The sequence below is a fragment of the Diabrotica virgifera genome, chromosome 1 (assembly GCF_917563875.1).
Source record: "Diabrotica virgifera virgifera chromosome 1, PGI_DIABVI_V3a".
In the NCBI taxonomy this organism is placed as follows: Eukaryota; Metazoa; Arthropoda; class Insecta; order Coleoptera; family Chrysomelidae; genus Diabrotica; species Diabrotica virgifera.
The window spans coordinates 30,491,772-30,515,884 of NC_065443.1; the positions used below are offsets into that span (position 1 = coordinate 30,491,772).

Sequence of the window (24,113 nt, forward strand, 5' to 3'; positions counted from 1 at the left end):
TCCTCCAAACTCTTTTCATCTCTTCGTGAAATTTGCGGTAACCCAAAACCAGTCTGTTTCATACCTACAATGCGTCCTTTTTCGAAATTGCTTAAATGACGAAATTGCTGACGACCGCGAACTCCTGGCATTCTAAATTTTTTGGGTAAATCAAAAACAATCAACACATGAGTAAAAATTCAAATAAATTAAATCTCACAATAAAACACTGAAAAACGTTTGTTTTAAAATAAAGGACTTAAGCTATCACTTTTAGAATCAATGGAAATTAATAAATTGAAAAATACAGATATAATTCTGAATGACCAACTCGAGACAAACAGCTCCCCACTCCTCAACCTCTTCAGTTAAAGACTTAAAAAGACAAACACATTGTAAAATATATCACTTGAGAAAGGCACTTTGCCGAAACAGCTGTAGTAATAACATAGTTGTAATAAATTTTGTGGAAGTATAGAAAAACAAACGTTTTTCAGTGTTTTATTGTGAGATAAAATGAACTTCCATCAAGTAACGGTCGAATCCATCAATTAAATAAATTAAAGTTAAATACACAGAAATAAACTTTATCTTTATTGTTTTTGCGAAAAAAATCTTCAGTTAAAGGAAAGATACAAGTCAGGTACAAACTTTATCACATAATAAAATAATTAAAATAAGAAAATCTACGGTTTCGTTTTGATTAAAATCTGTCTTCCTCCATCCCCCGATAGCACTATTTCTAGGTCTATCTGTTGTCAAGGAGGCTCTAAGGAAGACAGATTTTTACCATTCCGACCTTAGATTGTCGATATAAATTAAAATAATTTATATCGCAGTATGGATAGAACGCCCTCTAACGGGGAATAAGCGAAATGAATAATAATATAATAAATGAATATAATAAAATAATTAGTCTGGGCAGATTATAGGAGAATAGGCCATTTTTGGGAAAAGTTATTTACCAGCAATTTTATTGCTGCAATCGAATCTTATGGTTGTATATATTAATAATATAGGTATGCAAAGTCCTCAGATAGTGTGCTACTTTTTTTATAAACAAAATGGCGACCTAAAATCGTGTTTTTTTCAAGTTTTGCTCTAAACTCCAAAGATTTTAACTTTACACCAAAAACACCCAAATAAAAATTCACCGTAATTAAATTCTGCAAAATCTTTAATTTTCAACTAAAATTTTAGATAAGTAATTGTTTATCAATAATTAAATAACTTGGTAATATAAAAGCCCTTTTCGTATAGATTATAATTCCAGAAGCCGATGCAAATTAAATGAACAGTTTAGCAACAATTGAATTTTTAATGCAAAATTTACGGTCGCTATAATAACCGCAATAATTATGATACATAAGAATAACTATGATTTGTGTATAAAAGACACTGTACCTATCTAATGTACTTTACAGAGTTGAAATTGGTCTATTTAAGCGGCCTCAGGAATATTTTAAAATTATACACAATTTTCTGGCTTATAAACAAATAGAATATCTTAGGAAATATTAAATTAAATTAAATCATGAGAACGGTATTGAAAAAAAGCGGCAGCACTCTTCTTTTAAAAGAAAAAATGTTTAATTGTGATGAGTGGTTCCTGAGATACAACCGGTCAAATTTGACCGGCATTTAGGGCAAAGATATAAACAATAGGATCATAATTTTCGAACCATTACCTTTTTGTTTCGGTCCCCTTTCTCCACACCAATTTTCATATCTTTAAAATACTCATAACATATATTATTATAATAAAAACTATCGATATTACGGGTGAAAATTGCCAAAAATAGCAAAATTCCAATCAAAAATTAAGTTGGAGCAAATGTAATCTCAAAGTTCAAAATCGGTATACGTTAAAAAAAATGCATTTTCTCGGCTTCCCATGGAGCAATTTTCTTCATTCTTTTTTTGTTCCCAAGTAGCTCGAGTAGAGCCATCTAATTAACGCATTATTAATTTTCAAAGTTGCTTTTGTTTTGTTATAATAAATTAATTTATTAATTATAACAAAAATGTTTAATTTGTTTAAATAAAGATTGTTTAAATAATTATACAGCGTTCAAATGAGATTTTTTTAATTTTTTTTATTTGGCTTAGACTTACCGTCATACTGCCAGACACATAAGGAATTCAAATGAGAATATTTGTGTTTTTAACGTTACAAGGTACACTTGTAGTAAGTTTATCTAAAACAAGTCTACAACTGGAAAAAATATGTAGTTTTCTTTTCTTATAAATAAATTAATCTATTATAGCAAAACAAAAGCAAGTTTGACATTTAATAATGCATTAGTTAGATTGCTCTACACGAGTTACTTGGGAACAAAAAAAGAATGAAGAAAATTGCTCCATGGGAAGCTGAGAGAATGCATTTTTTTAACGTATACCGATTTTGAACTTTGAGATTACATTTTCTCCAACCTAATTTTTGATTAGAATTTTGCTATTTTTAGCAATTTTCACTCGTAATATCGATAGTTTTTATTATAATAATATATGTTATGAGTATTTTAAAGATATAAAAATTGGTGCGGAGAAAGAGGACAGAAATAAAAAGGTGATGGTTCGAAAATTATGATCCTATTGTTTATATCGGTAAATGCCGGTTAACTTTGACCGGTTGTATCTCAGGAACCACTTATCACAATTAAACGTTTTTTCTTTTAAAAGAAGCGTCCTGCCGCTATTTTTCCAATACCGTTTTCATGATTTAATTTAATTTAATATTTTCCGAGATATTCTATTTGTTTATAAGCCAAAAAATTGTTTATAATTTTAAAATATTTCTGAGGCCGCTTTAATAGTCCAATTTTAGTTCTGTTAAGTACATTAGATAGGTACAGTGTCTTTTTATACAAAAATCATAGTTGTTCTTATGTATCATAATTATTGTGGTTATTATAGCGACCGTAAATTTTTAATTAACAATTCAATTGTTGCTAAACTGTTCATTAAATTTCCATCGGCTTCTGGAATTGTAATCTATGCGAAAAGGGCTTTTACAGTACCAAGTTATTTAAGTATTGATAAACAAATACTTATCTAAAATTTTAATTGAAAATGAAAGATTTTGTTGAAAAAACCCGCATTTTCCGGGGAAAATTTTCGTCGAAGTAAATTGTGAAAATTACGTCTCTATACAGAATTTAATTACGGTGAATTTTTATTTGAGTGTTTTTGATGTAAAGTTAAAATCTTTGGAGTTATAGAGCAAAAATTAAAAAAACACGATTTTCGGGCGCCATTTTGTTTATGAAAAAAGTAGCACACTATCTGCGGACTTTGCATACCTATATTATTAATACGTACAAGCATAAGATTCGATTCCAGCAACTTTTCCTTGTATTTTGCTAATTAGCCCAGAGTAAATATATTTTTAGATGAGACGTACAAAAAAATCTTTTAATCTAAATAAATAACCGAATGCAAAGTGTTGCATTGTTTTGGTAATCACATCAGTATATTATTTATTATTGAAGTTATCACACAACTTTTTCTGCAAAAATCAGAATGCCATAGGCCACCTCAAAACAGATCTGCCCTGGTTTATTGTTATATTTCGTATAAACATCTCACGTGAAAACCCATATGTTTGGCAAAAATAACAATTTTTTCTAACGAACACAACTCAAATACGCATTTCAGTATAGACTTATTAGTTATTTTTAACTTCACCCACTTTTTAACCGCATTCGATTATAATTAACAGTACCTGGGTGTCGTTTATATTCTTGTTGATATTTCATTACGTTAGATCTGACCTAAAGTGACAACATTGTGTGGTTGGATCAGACTTATTTATAAACGGATTTGTAACTACTGAAAATATGAATTATTCAAATGTTGCGATTGGAGATGGCGATCGGTGAAGTTAAAAGTACAGTTGGAATTTCTGTAACCTGTTTACTACCGTCTAATTGTACAATTGTACATATTGTTATAAACTTTTATGGTTAATTGTTTAACCAACTACAAATAAGTACTAATAAGTGGTTATCAAATACAGAGTGTATAAAAATTGGAAGGACGTAATCATGATCATTATAAGATTGTATCATAGACTTGTTTTGTACCTATACGCTCTGAGCTTCGCTGGTAGCGCTAACTAGCGGATTACTAATGCAACTTTCGCTGGAAATTTTTAAGTTTATTATTTAATTTTTATCGCGTAATATTTACAACGCAAAAAAGTAATTAAATCGTAATCGATTTTTTTAAGATTTTGCTAATCAGTTTGACGTTCTATTGATGAAATATTAGTTTCTTACTTCGGATACTTTCACAATTATCGTGTAGACGGCGCTTAGATTAATAGTATTTAGAGATTTAGAAATTCAGTATTTAAAACGTAAGTATATTTTTAAGGTAAAAATATATACCACAGCTTTGACCAACTAATATTTTTTCCTATTAATGTTTTTAATTTCAATGTTTTAAATTAATCACCTTGACATTTATGTCAAATTTCCAACATTAGTTCACTAACTTGTCACTACTGGCGCTCACGAACTTTTAAATATTCCCTATACGTACACATACCGCCATATAAAACTGGTACACGTTTTTTCCCAATGTAAACCTGTGTTCAGACTGGACACAATGGTTCGTGATTCGTGAATCACTTCGTTGTTGCCATCACAGATAACGAAATTGCACTAAATCTGAATACAAAAAAAAATAACGTTTAACAATTTTTTTTCTCTCTGATTAAAAAAAAATCTGTTTTTAAATAGGTATTATTTTTATCATTAACAATTCACCACCATTGAAGAAACCTTGGAAAGCTTGGCCGAAGTTGAAAATGTATCACTAAATTTAATTAACTCAGTACCCAGAAGTTTACAAGAAGTCATTAATAATAATGGAGCTATGACAAAATATTAATATTTCAGCAGTTGGAATTGTAATACGTATAATATTTAAATTCCACACTTTTTGTTCACTGTAAAATTTATTCATTTTGTATTAATTTCAAATTAATTTTTCTATTTTTCCAGTGTGTTTTATTTATTCTAGTATCTATCAGACAACTCAATACAGTTTTGTATTTACAGTACAATTTACGAGAAACTAATCACGCTTCTCGATTTGAAATTAAACATAAAAATTTCAAGTTATGTCTAGATTTATTAACTATTATTATTTTTGAATTGAAATATTTTCATAAATTATAATAAAACACGAATCAATGTATGGGTACTAAATTGAGATGACCGGCAACGTTGCCCTAGAAATCAGAATGACACATTTGATAAGATCAACTTACACAACTTGAAAAACGCGATTTTCGGTTATAAAAGTTGTACCAGTTATTTATGACGCGAAGTGTACGAGCTCACAGCGCATACAGTGATGAGCGCGCTAATAACCGGCAAAATAGCGCAAAAGATGGAAAACATAATACATTGCGAAACAAAAAGAGATGAAACTAGTGGAGATGGGAATGATCGTTATAAACGTATAAATTAACATTACATTACATAGTTTCACACCTTTAGACGTATCAGAGGAGTATGACAACTGTCACTGTGACATTAGAATTTTATAAAATACTCCTGTCACAGACGTCTAAAGGTGCGAAAATATGTAATGTAATGTTAATTTATACGTTTATAATCATTTCCATCTCCACTAGTTCCATATCTTTTTGTTTCGCAATGCATTATGTTTTCCATCTTTTGCGCTATTTTGCCGGTTATTAGCGCTCTCATCACATGGCATATGCTGTAGATATGGACATTATAACTAACCACAGAAATCCTAACAAACCTGAGAGCGGCAGTATACCTAAAGAATGGGGCTACACGACACATAAACCAAATTTATTCTCAATACTATACCCATAGGAACGGGAAATTTTGATGCAAATCTCATCAGCAATGATATCAATAACATTATCTATCTATATCAGCTTCGTTCGCACAATAAATGACATCAGCCTCAGCTACTTTCTTTCATTATTCAATTTTTTCCTATATTCATCAATCTTAGGTCTGCAAATTTTTTTGAAGTTGTCTGGCATCACCTTTGTTGTCTTGTTTGCTCTGTGATATACATTTTTTTGTTCTATATATGGCATATGCTGTCCATATGGACATTATAACTAACCCGAGAATTTCTAACAAACCTGAGAGTGGCAGTATAAAGAATGGGACTACATGACACATAAACCAAATTTATTCCAAATACTATCTTCCAAATACTATTCCAAATCTTATCAGTAATGATATCAATAACATGAGCCCATCAGAATCAAAACCTGCTAAATCCTAAAGTTTTTGTTTTCTCCTTTTTTACACAATTTCAAAGTTCAAGTATCTATTAATCTACAGGCATAAAGTTTCGCCTCAAAACCTTCTAAATCCTCGTCAAAATGCCACTGAAATGTTATAGGTCTGGATCCCACGTATGAAAAAAAAGTTGATTAATAGCAAGCTGAAAATTTGTTAATAGCTTAAGGGTGTCTAGTCGGATAAACTTTGATATATGGGAACACTGGAACAGGGGCAGTTTTAATTGTGGAACGGTCAGACCACGAAAACGGCACACTTATTTTGTCCGACAGAATAGACTTAAACTCTCCGAACAGCGATTAAACTCTCATGCAAAAATTAGAGTGCTATTTATCACCTGTCATAATTCCTGTCATTTGACATATTCTACATATTCCACTCATTAAAACGCCCATTTGGTGATAAATAGCAGTCTGATTTTTGCATGAGAGTTTAATCTATGTTCGGAGAGTTTAAGTCTGTTCTGTCGGACAAAATACATGTGCCGTTTTCGTGGTCTGACCGTTCCAATTTTTTAACCTGTTCCACAATTAAAACTTTCCCTGTTCCAGTGTTCCCATATATCAAAGTTTGTCCGACTAGACACCCTTAAGCTATTAACAAATTTTCAGCTAGCTATTAATCAACTTTTTTTTCATATGCGGGAGCCAGACCTATGAACGTAGAATCAAACCCTGCTATATCCATAGTTTTATGAATAATAGAATACTTCTTTTTCTTGTATATTTTGTGTGTTTTCCTATCAACATGGTTCAACACCTACTTTTAGTGCATTAATTGCACCTAAAAGCAGTTAAAAATGAGCAATATTTTGTGGGCTTAGAATCAAAATCTGCTAAATCCAAACTAAAAGTACAAATTTCTTATGTAAGGGGCATGCAGAAAAATGACTCTATACCAAATTAGTGTGCCATTTGATGACATTTATTGATGCCACTTTGATTAAGAAATGCCGGATACTTTTCGTGAAATTTACATTTTTAATGTTTTTTTTAGTCTCCTGAAAAATTTCAAAAAATGGATCTAGCAGGTTTTGATTCTCTAGGGCCTCACATTCGTTCGCACAATATTGGACATCAGCCTCACTTACTTCATCTATTTCCAAATGGTCTGCAAATTTTTTGCAGTTGTCTGCCATCACCTTTGTGGTCTTCCTTGACCTTTGAATTTTTACAATCACTCCGTTGTAAGATTAAATTGTTTGATTTTTAAAAATGAATAACCATTTTCAATTTCGTTGCAACACGAAACTACAGCCGCATCATTATTCTAGTCCAATCAGAGAGTGCAGCAAGCACCTCTACCGGTTTCGAAATTTATTAGTCTCTCATCAGGAGGCACATATGCTACTCTCTCTGGCCCAACTAGGACAAACCCCGGCGTGCAGTCACGGATTGCAACGAACGAAATGGCAGGGATGCCGTAGCGGCAACTGCTATCAAAAAACTAAGTTTTTAATCTAATAGCACAACATGCTATAATAGAATAATAAAACAACATCCAAAAATGCTATTCTACATACTACCATACTGAAAACGATGGGAACCTTCTCTGGTAACACCTCCGAGGTTTCTACAATTTGCAAGCCATAACGGATGCTGAGACTAAGGAAGATGAGGGAATTTTACAATTTATAATTCACGTCCCATCTGCTCAGCGCGGTCCTGATGAGAGACTAATAAGTTTCGAAACCGGTAGAGGTGCTTGCTGCACTCTCTGATTAAACTGGAATAATGATGCGGCTGTAGTTTCGTGTTGCAACGAAATTGAAAATGGTTATTCATTTTTGATTTACATTTACTCCGATTGGAGTACGAAGGGAACACTGAGCAGATAAGACGTGAATTATAAATTGTAAAATTCCCTCATCTTCCTTAGTCTCAGCATCCGTTATGGCTTGCAAATTGTAGAAGCCTCGGAGGTGTTACCAGAGAAGGTTCCCATTGTTTTCAGTATGGTAGTATGTAGAATAGCATTTTTGGATGTTGTTTTATGTGCTATTAGATTGAAAACTTAGTTTTTTTTTATTTCGATAACTGGTGTCATATTCTGCAGATTGTCCATTGCCCATGTTATGAGAAATAAAGATACAGCAACTCATGCTTCGGGGCAAGGTATTTGGAAAGAGAGGACCAGGTAGAAGGAGAAAATTTTGTCTTCAAAACATGAGAAAATGGTCCAATATGTGAACAACCGGACTATTCCGAATAGCTGCAAGCAAAGTTAGATAGCCATGCTGATCGCCAACATCTGGAACGGATAGGCATTTTAAAAAGAAGAAGAATCGTAATATTTAAGTACATATTTTTATTTAAGTGGCTAACTCTAAAGGAACAGAATTTGTTTTTCACGTAAAAGCAAAAACTGAATCGTTTCCCATTCTGAAAACTGAAACTGAGAAAAAACCCATTCTCTTTGATTAACAATTTAATGCAGAAATTTTATAAATCCAATCAAAGGTTCGGGAGTCACATTTAGAATTTTTTAAGAGCATCACAAAATGATCTTTAAAGTGTCCATTCTATTAAATTGTACAAAGTACTTACACACTCTTTTTTTATCTTTAATTTCAGTAGGTATAATTTTCAATTATCGAATTTTCTGTTTCGTTAAATCATAATTTAACCATTAATATAATTAAAACGTGTGATCTCAATTCAGGTGTGATCTCACGTTTTAATTATTTGTTTACATTAACGTGTTTTGAAAATGTAAGTGTTACCCAATACGTTTATTTGCCAAATATATCTCATAATAAAATTAATGGCCAAACAAATAGAGGTATAATATGGAGTTACTTTCTGCAGTTTAAACAATCTACAAAAAACAATACGTTATACCGGATATGAACTAAATATATAAAAATATAAAATATATGAACGGCAAACGGTAACTTGCATAATACATAATTTGAAAGTCTATGTCTGTGTCTATCTAAGTCTAAAAAATCATTCTAATAAAAAAAATATAAAACAACATATAAGATAAAAAAAATAATATGGAAAAATTTTCTTTTTTTTTTGAAAAAAAAAATTACATTGGAGTGAAAACTTTCGTTGTAATTTGTATATTATTTAATTAAAAATTAAATCAAAAATCCAAATGTATTACAATAGTTAATTTTTCTTCTTCAGGAAGAACGTTTTCGGACTTATCAATCCATCTTCAGTGACGTTTGAAATACTTGCTAATAACCACATCACCAAGCAGTGGGTGGGTTTAAATTGTAAATTACATACTTAAAAGAATTTAAATAATTACACTTTTTTATATAAAAAAAACTTTTATCATACCTATCACGTTTTTATTATTTATAGGACACAATAAAAAAACATTATTTTTCGAATCAAAATGTCAATTTTAAAAACAAAAAGGATTTCCGATGTTGGTAGTCGAACCCGAGACTTCTGGGTGAAAGCTAGGTATCCTAGGCACTACACCATTATTTGATTTAATTTATTGAGATAACTATTTGACGTAGGTATAAGTTAGATCTAAATGTCATTGCATTATTTAGATTTAAAATAGATTTAAAAAATATAACTCAATGCATCTATACAAAAGCTATTAATTATTGCATTTTAATCGAGTTCTGAGATATTCTGAAAATTTCAGGTGTCTACGTAATCTGGAAGTATCTTTAAAATGGATTACAAGATTACCCGGACATAGTGACCAAGCCAAGTATAGTTCGTCCGCTATAACTTTTCCCATGCGGTACGATTCGTTGTCAATCAAATTAAGTCAAAACACAAAGTGAAACGTACTCCGATGTGTGTAGTATATAGTATACAGCAGTGGTGCTCAAAGTGTCGATCGCGATCGACCGGTCGATCGCCAAAGATTTTGAAGGCGATCGCGATTCACGGAAAAAATACAAATACAGAAAAAACATTGATTAATCAATTGAACAGAAAGGATTTAAACAACTTTTCATCGTTGAAAAAAAGGGTAACCGCTCATTTGAATTATGTTTATTACGAGACGGAGCTGCAAGCACATAGCGAGTTCAAAAGACGCTTCGCTGATTTTAAAAAACTGACAGATATTGTAACATTCGTGTCTAATCCATTTTCTTGTGAAGACGTAGAAAAAATTACCACATAGATATTCATTACTTGCAACATGTAGATCATTTCCGCCCAAACTGAGGTACTGAAAATAATTTCACATGTACACCGAAAGTCCAGAGCGACCGATACGACATGTTAGTCTTTCATATCGTCTGACAAATATCCGTCTTTGAAGCAAGTAGCTCTGTCTCAAAGTATGTAGTCTCAAAGTAATGAGCATCAAGTTAGCTAAACATCTATCACAAATCGATTCGAAAGTAGGTGGATAATTTGCCGCTAATTAGTCGTTAATTAGTTGTGAAAATACCGATTTTGTCGTTTCTTTTTTTTTTATTTTTTTAGGTGCTTTGCTAACTTGATATAAAGTTAGCAAAGCACACCTCCGAAAAATGACTTTAGAGCGTTCGTAGGAGAATCAGAATAGGATTAGTTTTTGCCGCTAATTAGTCGCTAATTAGTTGTGAAAAAATTAATTTTCTAAATTAATTTTTTTTTTGTTTTTTTGGGTGCTTTGCTAACTTGATATAAAGTTGGCAAAGCACGCTTCCATAAAATGATTTTAGGGATTTCGTAAAAGATTGTTTTTCACGGTGCTCCGCTTACTCGATATAAAGTTGGCAAAGCACGACTCCATACAATCATTTTAGGGTTTCCGTAGAAGCTGACTTGATATAAAGTTCGCAAAGCATGCATCCATAAAATGATTTAGGTTTTTTTTAAGAAGCATGGAAATAGGATCAGAATTTGCCGCTAATTAGTCGCTAATTAGTTGTGAAGAAATTAATTTTCTAAATTAATTTTTTTTTGTTTTTTCGGGTTCTTTGCTAACTTAATATAAAGTTGGCAAGCACACCTCCGAAAAATCATTTTAGGGTTTTCGTAGAAGAATAGGAATAGAAAAAAAATTTGCCGCTAATTAGTCGTGAATTAGTTGTGAGAATACCGATTTTGTCGTTTATTTTTTATTTTTTATTTTTAGGTGCTTTGCTAACTTGATATAAGGTTAGCAAAGCACACCTGCAAAAAATGACTTTCGAGCGTTCGTAGAAGAATGGGAATAGAATGAGAATTTGCCGCTAATTAGTCGCTAATTAGTTCTGAAAAAAATAATTTTTTTAATTAATTTTTTTTTTTGTTTTTTTGGGTGTTTTGCTAACTTGATATAATGTTGGCAAAGCACGCCTCAATCAAATGATTTAAGGGTTTTCGTAAAAAAATGAGAATAGAATGAGAATTTGCCGCTAATTAGTCGCTAATTAGTTGTGAAAAATGAATTTTCTAAATGAATTTTTTTTTCGTTTTTTTGGATGCTTTGCTAACTTGATATAAAGTTGGCAAAGCACGCCCCCATAAAATGATTTTATGGGTTTCGTAAAAGAATGAAAATATAATATGAATTTGCCGCTAATTAGTCGCTACTTAGTTGTGAAGAAATGAATTTTCTAAATTAATTTTTTTTTTGTTTTTTTGGGTGCTTCGCTAACTTGATATAAAGTTGGCGAAGCACGCCTCCCTAAAATGATTTTAGTGTTTTCGTAAAAGAATGAAAATAGAATCAGAATTTGCCGCTAATTAATCGCTAGTTAGTTGTGAAGGTATTTCATCCATAAATTCTGTTTTTTTTTTTGGTTTTTACGGTGCTTCGCTTACTCAACATTAAGTAGGCAAAGCACGCATCTTTAAAATGATTTAAGTTTTTTCGTAAAAGCATGGAAATAGGATGAGAATTTGTCGCTTATTAGTCGCTAATTAGTTGTGGACGAATTTTTTTAGCAATTTTTTTGATATTATTTTTGTTGTTTCAGGTGCTCCGCTAACTCGATGTAAAGTTAGTAAAGTACACGTTCAAAAAATGACTTCAGAGCGTTCGTAGGAGAATGGGAATAGGATTAGTTTTTGCCGCTAATTAGTCGCTAATTAGTTGTGAAAAAATTAATTTTCTAAATTAATTTTTTTTTTGTTTTTTCGGGTGCTTTGCTAACTTGATATAAAGTTGGCAAAGCACGCTTCCATAAAATGATTTTAGGTATTTTGTAAAAGAATAAAAATAGAATGAGAATTTGCCGCTAATTAGTCGCTAATTAGTTGTGAAGGAATGAATTTTCTAAATGAATTTTTTTTTTGGGTGTTTTGCTAACTTGATATAAAGTTGGCAAAGCACGCCTCAATAAAATGATTTAAGGATTTTCGTAAAAAAATGAGAATAGAATGAGATTTTGCCGCTAATTAGTTGCGAAGGAACTTCATTCAGAACATTTTTTGTTTTGTTTTTTACGGTGCTTCGCTTACTCGATATAAAGTTGGTAAAGCACGCCCTGATACAATCTTTTCAGGGTTTTCGTAAAAGAATATGAATAGAATAAGAATTTGTCGCTAATTAGTCGTGCAATAGTTGTGAGAATACCAATTTTGTCGTTGTTTTTTTGTTTTTTACGGTTCTTTGCTGACTTCATATAAAGTTTGCCCGACCGCCCGCCTTTTTACCACTCATATATAAAAGTTATTCTACAGTAGTAATTTTTAAAAATGAATAGATTTTGACTTCGATGGTCATCGACCACCAAATTCTTATTATGTGTAATTTCCAATCTAATCTCAAAGTCCCAAGGAAAAACAAAGAGTAAAATAACAAAATAGTTATAAATGAAATTTAGTGGAACGTATTTCATTATAAACAATTTACCATTTTTGACAATAAAAAGTTAAAAACTTTTATTTTCTCTGATATTGTGTTGTATTTTTTAAAAAAACACGAAATGGTTCAAAAAAAATTTTAGTTGACTGATGTTTAGTATAAGAAAATAGTTGTTTACAACAAAATAAAGTTGTAGACATTGTCTCTACTCAATATAGTAGTCATACGAGTCCTTGGAAGAACACGAATGGATGATTCTCTGAACTATTTTACGTGTAGGATTATATCTGACTATCCCGAACGGAAATTCTGGATTATTCTTTTGTATGTATCTCTGAAAATGCATGGTCAACGACCCAGTGAGCCCGCTGCTTCCTGAGGACCAAGCCGGAAAAGCTAACCATTGGTTGCACCTAAGAAGAATGCATTCTTCTTAGTCGCATCGTTTCCTTGAGACAGTTTGCTTCGTCAAAGGCCTAGCTGTGAGTCTGATTTCACAGAGTTCGACAATTTATTTCTTTCCGTGCTTTCAAAGTGTCCTGCAAAATGAATCCTTTTATATTATTACGTGTGATATTACAAATCAATCACGATTAAAAAGTACATTTTCCATGGTGCAAACGATTTTTTAATCATAATGGGAGAAAAAGCCGATTTTTGTCCGCTAAGCGGGCAAAAAAGGAGGCTTTTTGGACCGCTTTGATAAAAAATAGTTATTTTCATTCCTTGGGGAAAAAAAAATTTCTTGCGAAGGAAATATTCACTTGAGGGAAAATAGCTATTTTCGTACGTGTGAGCAAGAAGTCGATTTTGGCGAAGACGTGATTTTTGAGGCGAGGCGAAGCCAAGCCGTAAAATCGTCTGAGCCTAAATCGACGATTGCTCATACGTACGAACATAGTTTTTCATGTTGAAGGCTCAAAAATCGTGATTTTGCGTTACGCACACGTACAAAAATCACGCTTTTTGTGCCTGAAGCACACTGAGAAAAAAAATGTTCGGTTATTCAGCATAAGTCTTCTACACATTACTACATTGTCCACCAAAAAGATACCAAGACGGTGAATCTTGTATAGGTTCCAATTCATATCGAACATCTTAACAGCCATTTATGAATTTTCGAAACGCTATCCTGTCATAATCGCGATACTCGTATTATGAATAACAGTTTGAATGTTGTATAAATTAGAAGATATAAAATTTGCAACACGCGTCAAGTTTTCTGTTGTGCTGAAGAGTGGAGAATATGATTCTGTGTCAAAGGTTTTTTCATTCTGCGAAACAGATTTTACTACACTGGAACGGCAGTATGCGCAATACGAAGCAGTCTAGTAAAATTGGTTACGTTATGCCCGAAAGTTTCAAACACGCATAACAATAAAGCCCATTCATGGGGTATTTTTAATTCTCCCGGGGTGTATAAATCACCCAATATATGTAGAAACTGCTTCTGCGTATATATGTGCGCGTTCATTTGTTCATTTCTTAAAAGTCATTCGCAGTCATTCGCAGTTATTCGATTGTTTGGTTAACAATGCATAGTGAGGAAACAAAGTGAAATAGGAAAAGAAGAAAACTGAACGCCGTTTTATTGTGAATAATTGTGAGTATTAATAATTAATTACAGTGAACTTTCGTTTATTCCAACCGCCTCGAAACGTAAACATTCGGTTATTCCAACTCCGAAGGGGCCCCCACCACTTCTGTGAGTGGAGACTCTTTTTTTTTTTTTTTTTTTTTTTTTTGAGCGACGCTGAATGGATGTCGCATTCCGAAGGTCATTTATTGGAATGTATCCAGCCAAGAAAGAGATATTTATCGCCGGAAGTCGATTCATGGGGGCGTGCTTTGCCAACTTTATGTCAAGTTAGCAAAGCATCCAAAAAAACGAAAAAAAATTCATTTAGAAAATTCATTTTTTCACAACTAATTAGCGACTAATTAGCGGCAAATTCTCATTCTATTCTCTTTTTTTCACGAAAACCCTTAAATCATTTGATTGAGGCGTGCTTTGCCAACTTTATATCAAGTTAGCAAAACACCCAAAAAAACAAAAAAAAAATTAATTAAAAAAATTATTTTTTTCAGAACTAATTAGTGACTAATTAGCGGCAAATTCTCATTCTATTCCCATTTTTCTACGAACGCTCGAAAGTCATTTTTTGCAGGTGTGCTTTGCTAACCTTATATCAAGTTAGCAAAGCACCTAAAAAAATAAAAAATAAAAATAAACGACAAAATCGGTATTCTCACAACTAATTCACGACTAATTAGCGGCAAATTTTTTTTCTATTCCTATTCTTCTACGAAAACCCTAAAATGATTTTTCGGAGGTGTGCTTGCCAACTTTATATCAAGTTAGCAAAGCACCCGAAAAAACAAAAAAAAAATTAATTTAGAAAAATAATTTCTTCACAACTAAGTAGCGACTAATTAGCGGCAAATTCTGATCCTATTTCCATGCTTTTTCATAAAAACCCAAATCATTTTATGGATGCATGCTTTGCGAACTTTATAAGTCAGCAAAGAACCGTCAAAAACGAAAAAACGACAAAATCGGTATTCTCACAACTAATGCACGACTAATTAGCAAAGAATTCTTATTACATTGCTATTCTTCTACGGAAACCCTAAAATGATTGTATGGAGTCGTGCTCTGCCAACTTTATATCGAGTAAGCGGAGCACCGTGAAAAACAAAAAAAAAATTTTTCTGAATAAAATTCCTTCACAAATAATTAGCGACTAATCAGCGGCAAATTCTCATTTTATTCTCATTCCCCTACAAAAACTCTGAAATCATTTTATAGCGGCGTGCTTCGCCAACTTTATATCGAGTTAGCAAAGCAGCCAAAAAAACAAAAAAAAAATTAATTTAGAAAATTCATTTCTTCACAACTAATTAGCGACTAATTAGCGACAAATTCTCATTCAATTTTTATTCTTTCACGAAATCCCTAAAATCATTTTATGGAAGCGTGCTTTGCCAACTTTATATCAAGTTACCAAAGCACCTAAAAAACAAAAAAAAAATTCATTTAGAAAATTCATTCCTTCACAACTAATTAGCGACTAATTAGCGGCAAATTCTCATTATATTTTTATTCTTTCACGAAATCCCTAAAATCATTTTATGGAAGCGTGCTTTGCCAACTTTATATCAAGTTACCAAAGCACCCAAAAAAACAAAAAAAAATTAATTAAAAAAATTAATTTCTTTACAATTAATTAGCGACTAATTAGCGGCAAATTCTCATTCTATTCCCATTCTTCTACGAACGCTCGAAAGTCATTTTTTAGAGTTGTGCTTTGCTAACCTTATATCAATTTAGCAGAGCACCTAAAAAAATAAAAAAAAATAAATAAACGACAAAATCGGTATTCTTACAACTTATTCACGACTAATTAGCGGCAAATTTTTTTTCTATTTCCATTCTTTTACGATAACCCTAAAATGATTTTTCGGAGGTGTGCTTGCCAACTTTGTATCAAGTTAACAAAGCACCCAAAAAAACAAAAACAAAATTAATTTAGAAAATCAATTTGTTCACAACTAATTGGCGACTAATTAGCGGCAAATTCTGATCCTATTTTCATGCTACTACAAAAAAACCTAAATCATTTTATGGATGCGTGCTTTGCGAACTTTATATCAAGTCAGCAAAGAACCGTCAAAAACAAAAAAACGACAAAATTGGTGTGTTCACAACTAATGCACGACTAATTAGCAAAGAATTCTTATTCCATTGCTATTCTTCTCCGGAAACCCTAGAATGATTGTATGGAGTCGTGCTTTGCCAACTTTATATTGAGTAAGCGGAGCACCGTGAAAAACAAAAAAAAAATTTTTTGTGAATAAAATTCCTTTACAAATAATTAGCGACTAATTAGCGGCAAATTCTCATTTTATTCTCATTCCCTTACGAAAACTCTGAAATCATTTTATAGCGGCGTGCTTCGCCAACTTTATATCGAGTTAGCAAAGCACCCAAAAAAACAAAAAAAAAATTAATTTAGAAAATTCATTTCTTCACAACTAATTAGCGACTAATTAGCGGCAAATTCTCATTCTATTTTCATTCTTTTACGAAATCCTTAAAATCATTTTATGGAAGCGTGCTTTGCCAACTTTATATCAAGTTAGCAAAGCACCCAAAAAAACAAAAAAAAAATTAATTTAGAAAATTAATTTTTTCACAACTAATTAGCGACTAATTAGCGGCAAAAACTAATCCTATTCCGATTCTCCTACGAACGCTCTAAAGTCATTTTTCGGAGGTGTGCTTTGCTAACTTTATATCAAGTTAGCAAAGCACCTAAAAAAATAAAAAAAAAAAGAAACGACAAAATCGGTATTTTCACAACTAATTAACGACTAATTAGCGGCAAATTATCCACCTACTTTCGAATCGATTTGTGATAGGTGTTTAGCTAACTTGATGCTCATCTCAAAGTAGCGTAATAGGCTAACTTACGAACATCTCTCATCATACTTGCGTTTGGCCCTCGATAATTACTTACCATCATAAGAAAAACTTGGATGGATAGATCATGGATCAACATACAAATAAAATTAAGATGAAAACCATGACCTTAATTACAACTTTTTATCAAATAGAAATGTGCAATGAAGTTTTTTATTTTAAAATTTTTTTTAATAGCAGTCGATCGCTGAACGCTTGAAGTTTATGTGGTAGATCTCACGCAGTATAAGTCTGGTATACAGTATACCACTGGTATACACTATACAAAATATATATACACATCGACGCGACGTTCGTTTCAATTTATGTTTTGATAGTCCATGTGGTGAGACCGCTCCCGTCTGAAAAACATTTCTAATTCGGTTTCTCTGCGGATTCATATTCAAAAATGTCCCCTTTAAACAAATCTGAAGGGTGCCGGACGGAATTTTTGGGCAGAAATTGTTTAAACAATTTTTTTAAACAAATACATAAGATTACCTTTTATTGCTCCAAAAAATATATTTTTAGGTTTTTTGGGTCATTCTAAACAACAAATGTATCTTGTGATTTTTCTCAAAAATTGACAGTTTTCGAGTTATAGGCGATTTAAAATCTAAAAAATGCGAAAATACGCATTTTCGAGGCTTAAAAACTCATATTTAAATTAGTATTTTTAAGGGTGCCAATAACTTGGATTAAAGTTTAAACATTCCTTTTCAAGATTCCGAAGAGTGATTGGGTCTAACTTCAATTCAGACCGTAGTTTTTAAATTGTTAATAATTATGCATGTCCATCCGATTTTTTGGCCGGTGCGGCGCGCTCTCTTTCAAAAATCTCCCTATTTTCATCCGAAAAATATTTTTCTAGATTCTTTGGGACATTCTAAATAAAATAAGTTTCTTGACATTTTTTTCAAAAGTTACTAGTTTTAAAGTTATAAGCGATTTAAAATGCGAAAATGTGTTTTTTTGTCATTTTTCGGATTTTAAATCGCTTATAACTTTAAAACTATTAACTTTTGAGAAAAATTTCAAGACACTTATTTTATTTCTAATGGCCCAAAGAATCTAAAAAATATATTTTTCGGGGGAAAATAGGAGGTTTTTGAAAATAGTGCGCGCCGCACCGGCAAAGAAACCGGATGGACACGCATTATTAACAATTAAAAAACTACGGTCTAAATTGAAGTTAGACCCGATCACTCTTCAGAATCTTGAAAAGGAATGTTTAAACTTTAATCCAAGTTGTTGGCACCCTTAAAAATACTAATTTAAATATGAGTTTTTAAGCCTCGAAAATGCGTATTTTCGCATTTTTTAGATTTTAAATCGCATATAACTAGAAAACTGTCAATTTTTGAGAAAAATTACAAGATACCTTTCTTGTTTAGAATGACCCAAAAAACCTAAAAATATATTTTTTTGAACAATAAAAGGTGATTTTATGTATTTGTTTAAAAACATTGTTTAAACAACTTCTGCTCAAAAATTCCGTCCGGCACCCTTCAGATTTGTTTAAAGGGGACATTTTTGAATATGAATCCGCAGAGAAACCGAATTAGAAATGTTTTTCAGACGGGAGCGGTCTCACCACATGGACTATGACTTAATTTGATTGAAAATGAATCGTACCGCATGGGAAAAGTTATAGCGGACTAACTATATATAAAGTCGATGGTTATAGATAACTGTCCGGGAAAAATGTTCCTACTCGAAACAGCACTCACATGAGGTTCGGTCAGCAGACGCTAGTGAACTTAAAAAACATTTTTTTTAGATTATTGAATTGTTTTAGTGATTGCTTTTAACATGTTATAAAACTATAACAATAAAGCAACCATCTTGATTATTCTAGATCGTTAGATGCCAATTTGTAAGGCCGGCCACTCACTATCAGGTACACCTGAACAGTTAGACTAGTTAGGTGCACTGATAGTGTGTGGCGGAAATATGTAACTAGCCTCTCAGGTGACAAGACATAATTGAGTGCGAATGTACATATGTATGCTCATTTCATCGATGCTTTGACGTTTCGATTTCCATTCGAGACAATTAAAAACGACTTCTGAAGTGTAAATGTCAAAATCAAAATAAAGTTATTTTTGAAGTTAAATTGCGGCTTATTCCCAATAAAAAATATTAAATTTATAACAACCGTCATAACATACCTATTAGTGCCACATATTTACGAAATAAGTTGACTGTTCCTTATAAAGGTGTTGTACAAAGTACTTAATATTAGCTTTATGGTTGGTCAATTCGAGTATGGAGCAGCAGGCCTACGCATCTCCGATGATGACTCCAATAAGAGTCGAAAATCGCCGATTCAGAGTGCTGGACTGCGCTCCCTATTCTAAGTGAAAAATAAGATTGTTTTGCCTTCCCATTGCAACTGAATAAAAATGGTATTCTTCTTCTTCTTATGCAATCCACTAATGGATGTTCGCGATCACGTTTGACCATTTTTCTCTATCCCTTGCAGTATGTATTAGGTCTCCTATGTTTTTTAGTCCTGTCCATTGTTTGACATTACGGAGCCATGACATTTTCTTCCTGCCCACTCCCCTTCTTCCTTCGATCTTTCCTTCAATTAAGGTTTGCAGAAACTGATATCTTTCATTTCTAATTATGTGTCCCAGGTATGCCGTTTTTCTCTGTTTAATTGTGCACATCAGTTGTCGTTCTGTACCAATTCTTCTCAGGATTTCTTCATTTGTTATTCTTGCGGTCCAGGGAACTTTAAGGATTCGTCGATAGATCCACATCTCAAATGCCTCTAGCTTATTCATTGTGTTTATTTTTAAAATCCATCCTTCCATGCCATATAGGAGCACCGACCATATATAGCATTTTGTGAATCTTAATCTTAGGTTTAGGTCAAAGTCAGAGTTCGTAAAGACGTTTCTGAATTTCATGAATGCACTTCTGGCTCTTTCTATCCGACATTTAATTTCCATATCCGACATCCAGTCTTCACATAGCCAGGTTCCCAGGTACTTAAACTTTCTTACGCGCTCTACATCTTGGTTGTTATATGCTAGTCTTGCATTTTGATGTTGACATAATTGACGGCTGATTATAAGGAACTTTGTCTTTTTTATGTTGATGCTAAGTCCCATGTTCTCGCTATGCTCTTCAATTTTATTAAGAAGGTTTTGGAGGTCTTCTATATTGTCTGCTATTAAGACCGAATCATCCGCATATCGTATATTATTGACCCAGGTACCATTCACTTTGATGCCGCTTTCGCATTCCTCAAGAGCTTCCTGGAACTTCCTGGAAGATACTTTCTGGTATCAGAATGGTATACATTTTTATATTTATTTTATATTAGTATTACTCCTATAGAGTAACTAGGTCCATTTTCCGTTGGAACTTTACCAAGGTGCAGACGGGGGTTGTGAATTGCATAGTGTAGAATTCCTTCCCTTTTGTCTTCACTGCAGCATCCATCTGGCTTGCATATTGTAGAAGCCTTGGAGGTGCCACCAGGGAAATGGACCAATAAGTTTTCAATTTAAAGATCTTTTAGTAATATTTTTAATATTTTTCAATATTATTAATGTTGCTATTAGGATCGAAAACTTTACCTTTCGATTGCCACATGACGCTAGTCACCTAATCCATACACGTCAGTTGCAATGTGGGGATAAGCTTTCATGGTTGGTCACTTCGGGTATGGAGCAGCAGGCCTACGCCTCTCCGATGATGACTCCAATAAGAGTCGAAAATCGTCGATTAACAGTGCTGGACTGCACTCCGTATTCTGATTGAAAAGTAAGATTGTTTTGCCTTCGCATTGCAACTGAATAAAAATGGTATACATTTTTATATTTATTTTACTTATATTATTTTCAAGTTAACGAAAAAATAAAAAGATGTAAAACCGTTGTTCACATTTTAATAATGATAATCCGTAAATTTTGTGTTTGCTTACTTTTCGCCCACAGAAGTGATATTATCTTTTCCGTATTGCCGTGGTGATTCAGATGCTGTTTTTATTGTTCTAACAATATGGTTCCTGTATTACACGTATATACAAAATTAAGTCATACACAAAAGAAAGTAGTCAAGGGATAAGTTATATTTGTATCTTTCAAGTTCTGGAGAAAGGATTGGTCTCTCATTATTATGAATTTAAGAAAGCTTCATTACCAGAGGCGTAGGTAAAGTAATATGTGATAGATCATAACTACATAATTAGCTTTTTATTTGTTCTATTAAAGTAAATTGAAAGTACTCTGCTGGAAATATACTTACTTACCTGTCCAGAGTCTGTTATTAAAACTTCCGTTTATTGTGTGATGATTGTTCTGAAGCTATTTTCTTGTGTCATTTTTGTAATTAACTATTTTTAATGGGAAATAAGCCACAAGTTTACTAAAAAAATGATTTTATTAACGTTTTGACGTCCAAATCGGATGCCGTTGTCAAAATACAAAAAATATTAATGAATTAAACAAAAATGTTGTTGCTTAGTAAACAATTCTTCTAATAATTTATTTAATCTGACTTATTTAAATCTTCAATTCAGACATATTTTTATTATATATTTTAAAGTAGAAAACTTTAAAATTATATTGCCAATATTGTTGCGTTCCTGGGACGACTTTACGGAAAGATAGTTCATTCGATTACATGAAATCAACCCCAACTCAAGAATATCCGTCACAAAAAAATCATAGCATGTGATCTGTCTTTAAAAAGACAACCACATGCAACGGTGACAGTCAAATTCTCGAGTTAGAGATTCCATAGTAATTCACGAGAATTAAGGTCAGTATTTGGTATTAGTTTTGAGAGTAAACTAAAGTAAGACCTAATGTCGGGATAGTATCACGAGGTTTTTTCCTGGTTTTCCCTCGTGAATCTCGTGATTTACTATGGAATCTCTAACGCGAGAATTTTAGTGTCACCGTTGCATGTGGTTGTCTTTTTAAAGACAGATCACATGCTATGATGTTTTTTTTGTGATGGATATTCTTGAGTTGGGGTTGATTTCATGTAATCGAAGGAACTATCTTTCAGTAAAGTCGTCCCAGGAACGCAACTCATAAATATTGGCAATATCATTTTAAAGTCTTCTACTTTAAAATGCCGATATAAATGAGTCAGATTAAATAAATTATTAGAAGAATTTTTTACTAAGCAACAACATTTTGGTTTAATTCATTCATATTTTTTGTATTTTGACAACGGCATCCGATTTGGACGTCAAAACGTTAATAAAATCATTTTTTATTAAAATTGTGGCTTATTTCCCATTAAAAATACTTAATTGTATGATGAATTACATATTGTAGATACAGTGCACTAGGAAATGCATAACAAAACTTATTGTTTGAATCCGTAACACTCCAAAATATATCTACTTTTTTTCATAAATGCACCGCATACGTAGGACATGATTTTCGCAATATGATAACAAAAACTTTCAGCTACATAATAAATAGTGTTATCTTATCGGAAAAATAAAATACGGTTTTAGTTAAGTGTTGCTTTATTTACACTTAGTTTGGGTTAAATAAAACAGTTTTTAATATACCTCTTATTTTTTACAGCTTCCTCTCAAGTGGTATTAACAGTGCAGCAAAGATCCAATATTCAAAGGAATATGGGATCCCCAGGTCATGTTCGACCGGTTACTACTCCTACGTCTTCGCGAATAACAGGACCACAGCCTGTTGATGTAAGTATTGAAAACCCTGAGTAGCCACTACTAAATAGTACGTTCTTTGACATGAAATGACATGAAATTTGACATACATATAGCTAACAAGTCAAAGAAAAAAGTTATATTGTGCCGATGTGTGCTTTTGCCCTAGTGGTGTTTTCACCCCTTTCGGGGGTGAAAAATATATGTTCGAAATAAGTCCGGAAATGGATAAAATGGCTAATTCTAAGCAACTTTTGTTCTATAAGTTTTTTCACGAAGTTAATACTTTTCGAGTTATTTCCGAGTGAATATGTTAATTTTTCTACAAAATAACCACTTTTTCAGACGGTTTTTCGCAAATAACACAAAAAATAAGTATTTGGTCGAAAAAAAATTCTTATCAAAAATATAGCACTTAAAAAAGTGAAAAACATGGTGTATATATTAGGTCACTATACCTAGTAGAAGCAGAGTTATAGCTAATAAAAAATAGGTTCATATTCGTCAAATTCCAAATCGAATATTTTAACGTATGTACCATAACCAAAAAACGAAGCCCCTTTTTTAGGAAAACTCATTTGAACGAGTCACTTATGACGAGTGTATGCACATTTAGAAACACCGAATCTTAACCAATTTTTGTCTTACAGAAAAACAAAAAATACAAAATATTCAGAAAAGTAAAGCCGACTTTTTTTATTGTTTAAGATTTTTGGTATCTCTAAACAATTTTTAAGTTATTTTGAAAAAAAGCATTTTTTTTTTCAAAATTAAAATTTTTAAAAATTTTACTTTAAAACCAAATTTTTTCAAAAATAAGCACTTTGAATCGATGAAACTTACAGATCATATAAACACAACATAAGTAAAGTAAATTGTGAAGCGGTAATTGGGGGGTGATCTTCCCGATTTTTTTTTGCCAAAACAAAAGGGACCAACTTTATTTTGAGCGTAACTTACTTACATTTGATGCTAGAAATTGTTTTTATAAAAACAGTAA

The 24,113-nt window shown here is 32.1% G+C and overlaps 1 protein-coding gene across 5 annotated transcripts in view; it reads left to right on the top strand.

The window, feature by feature from the left end:
• Nucleotides 1–24,113, top strand: part of LOC114328206 (rho guanine nucleotide exchange factor 11) — a 767,005-nt gene that overhangs the window by 66,887 nt on the left and 676,005 nt on the right. For all 5 annotated transcript variants that reach the window (XM_028276988.2, XM_028276990.2, XM_028276989.2 and 2 more), the window contains exon 4: nucleotides 23,019–23,146. In XM_028276988.2, coding sequence (XP_028132789.2) covers nucleotides 23,019–23,146 — 128 coding nt within the window. The remainder of the gene's footprint in view (nucleotides 1–23,018; nucleotides 23,147–24,113) is intronic.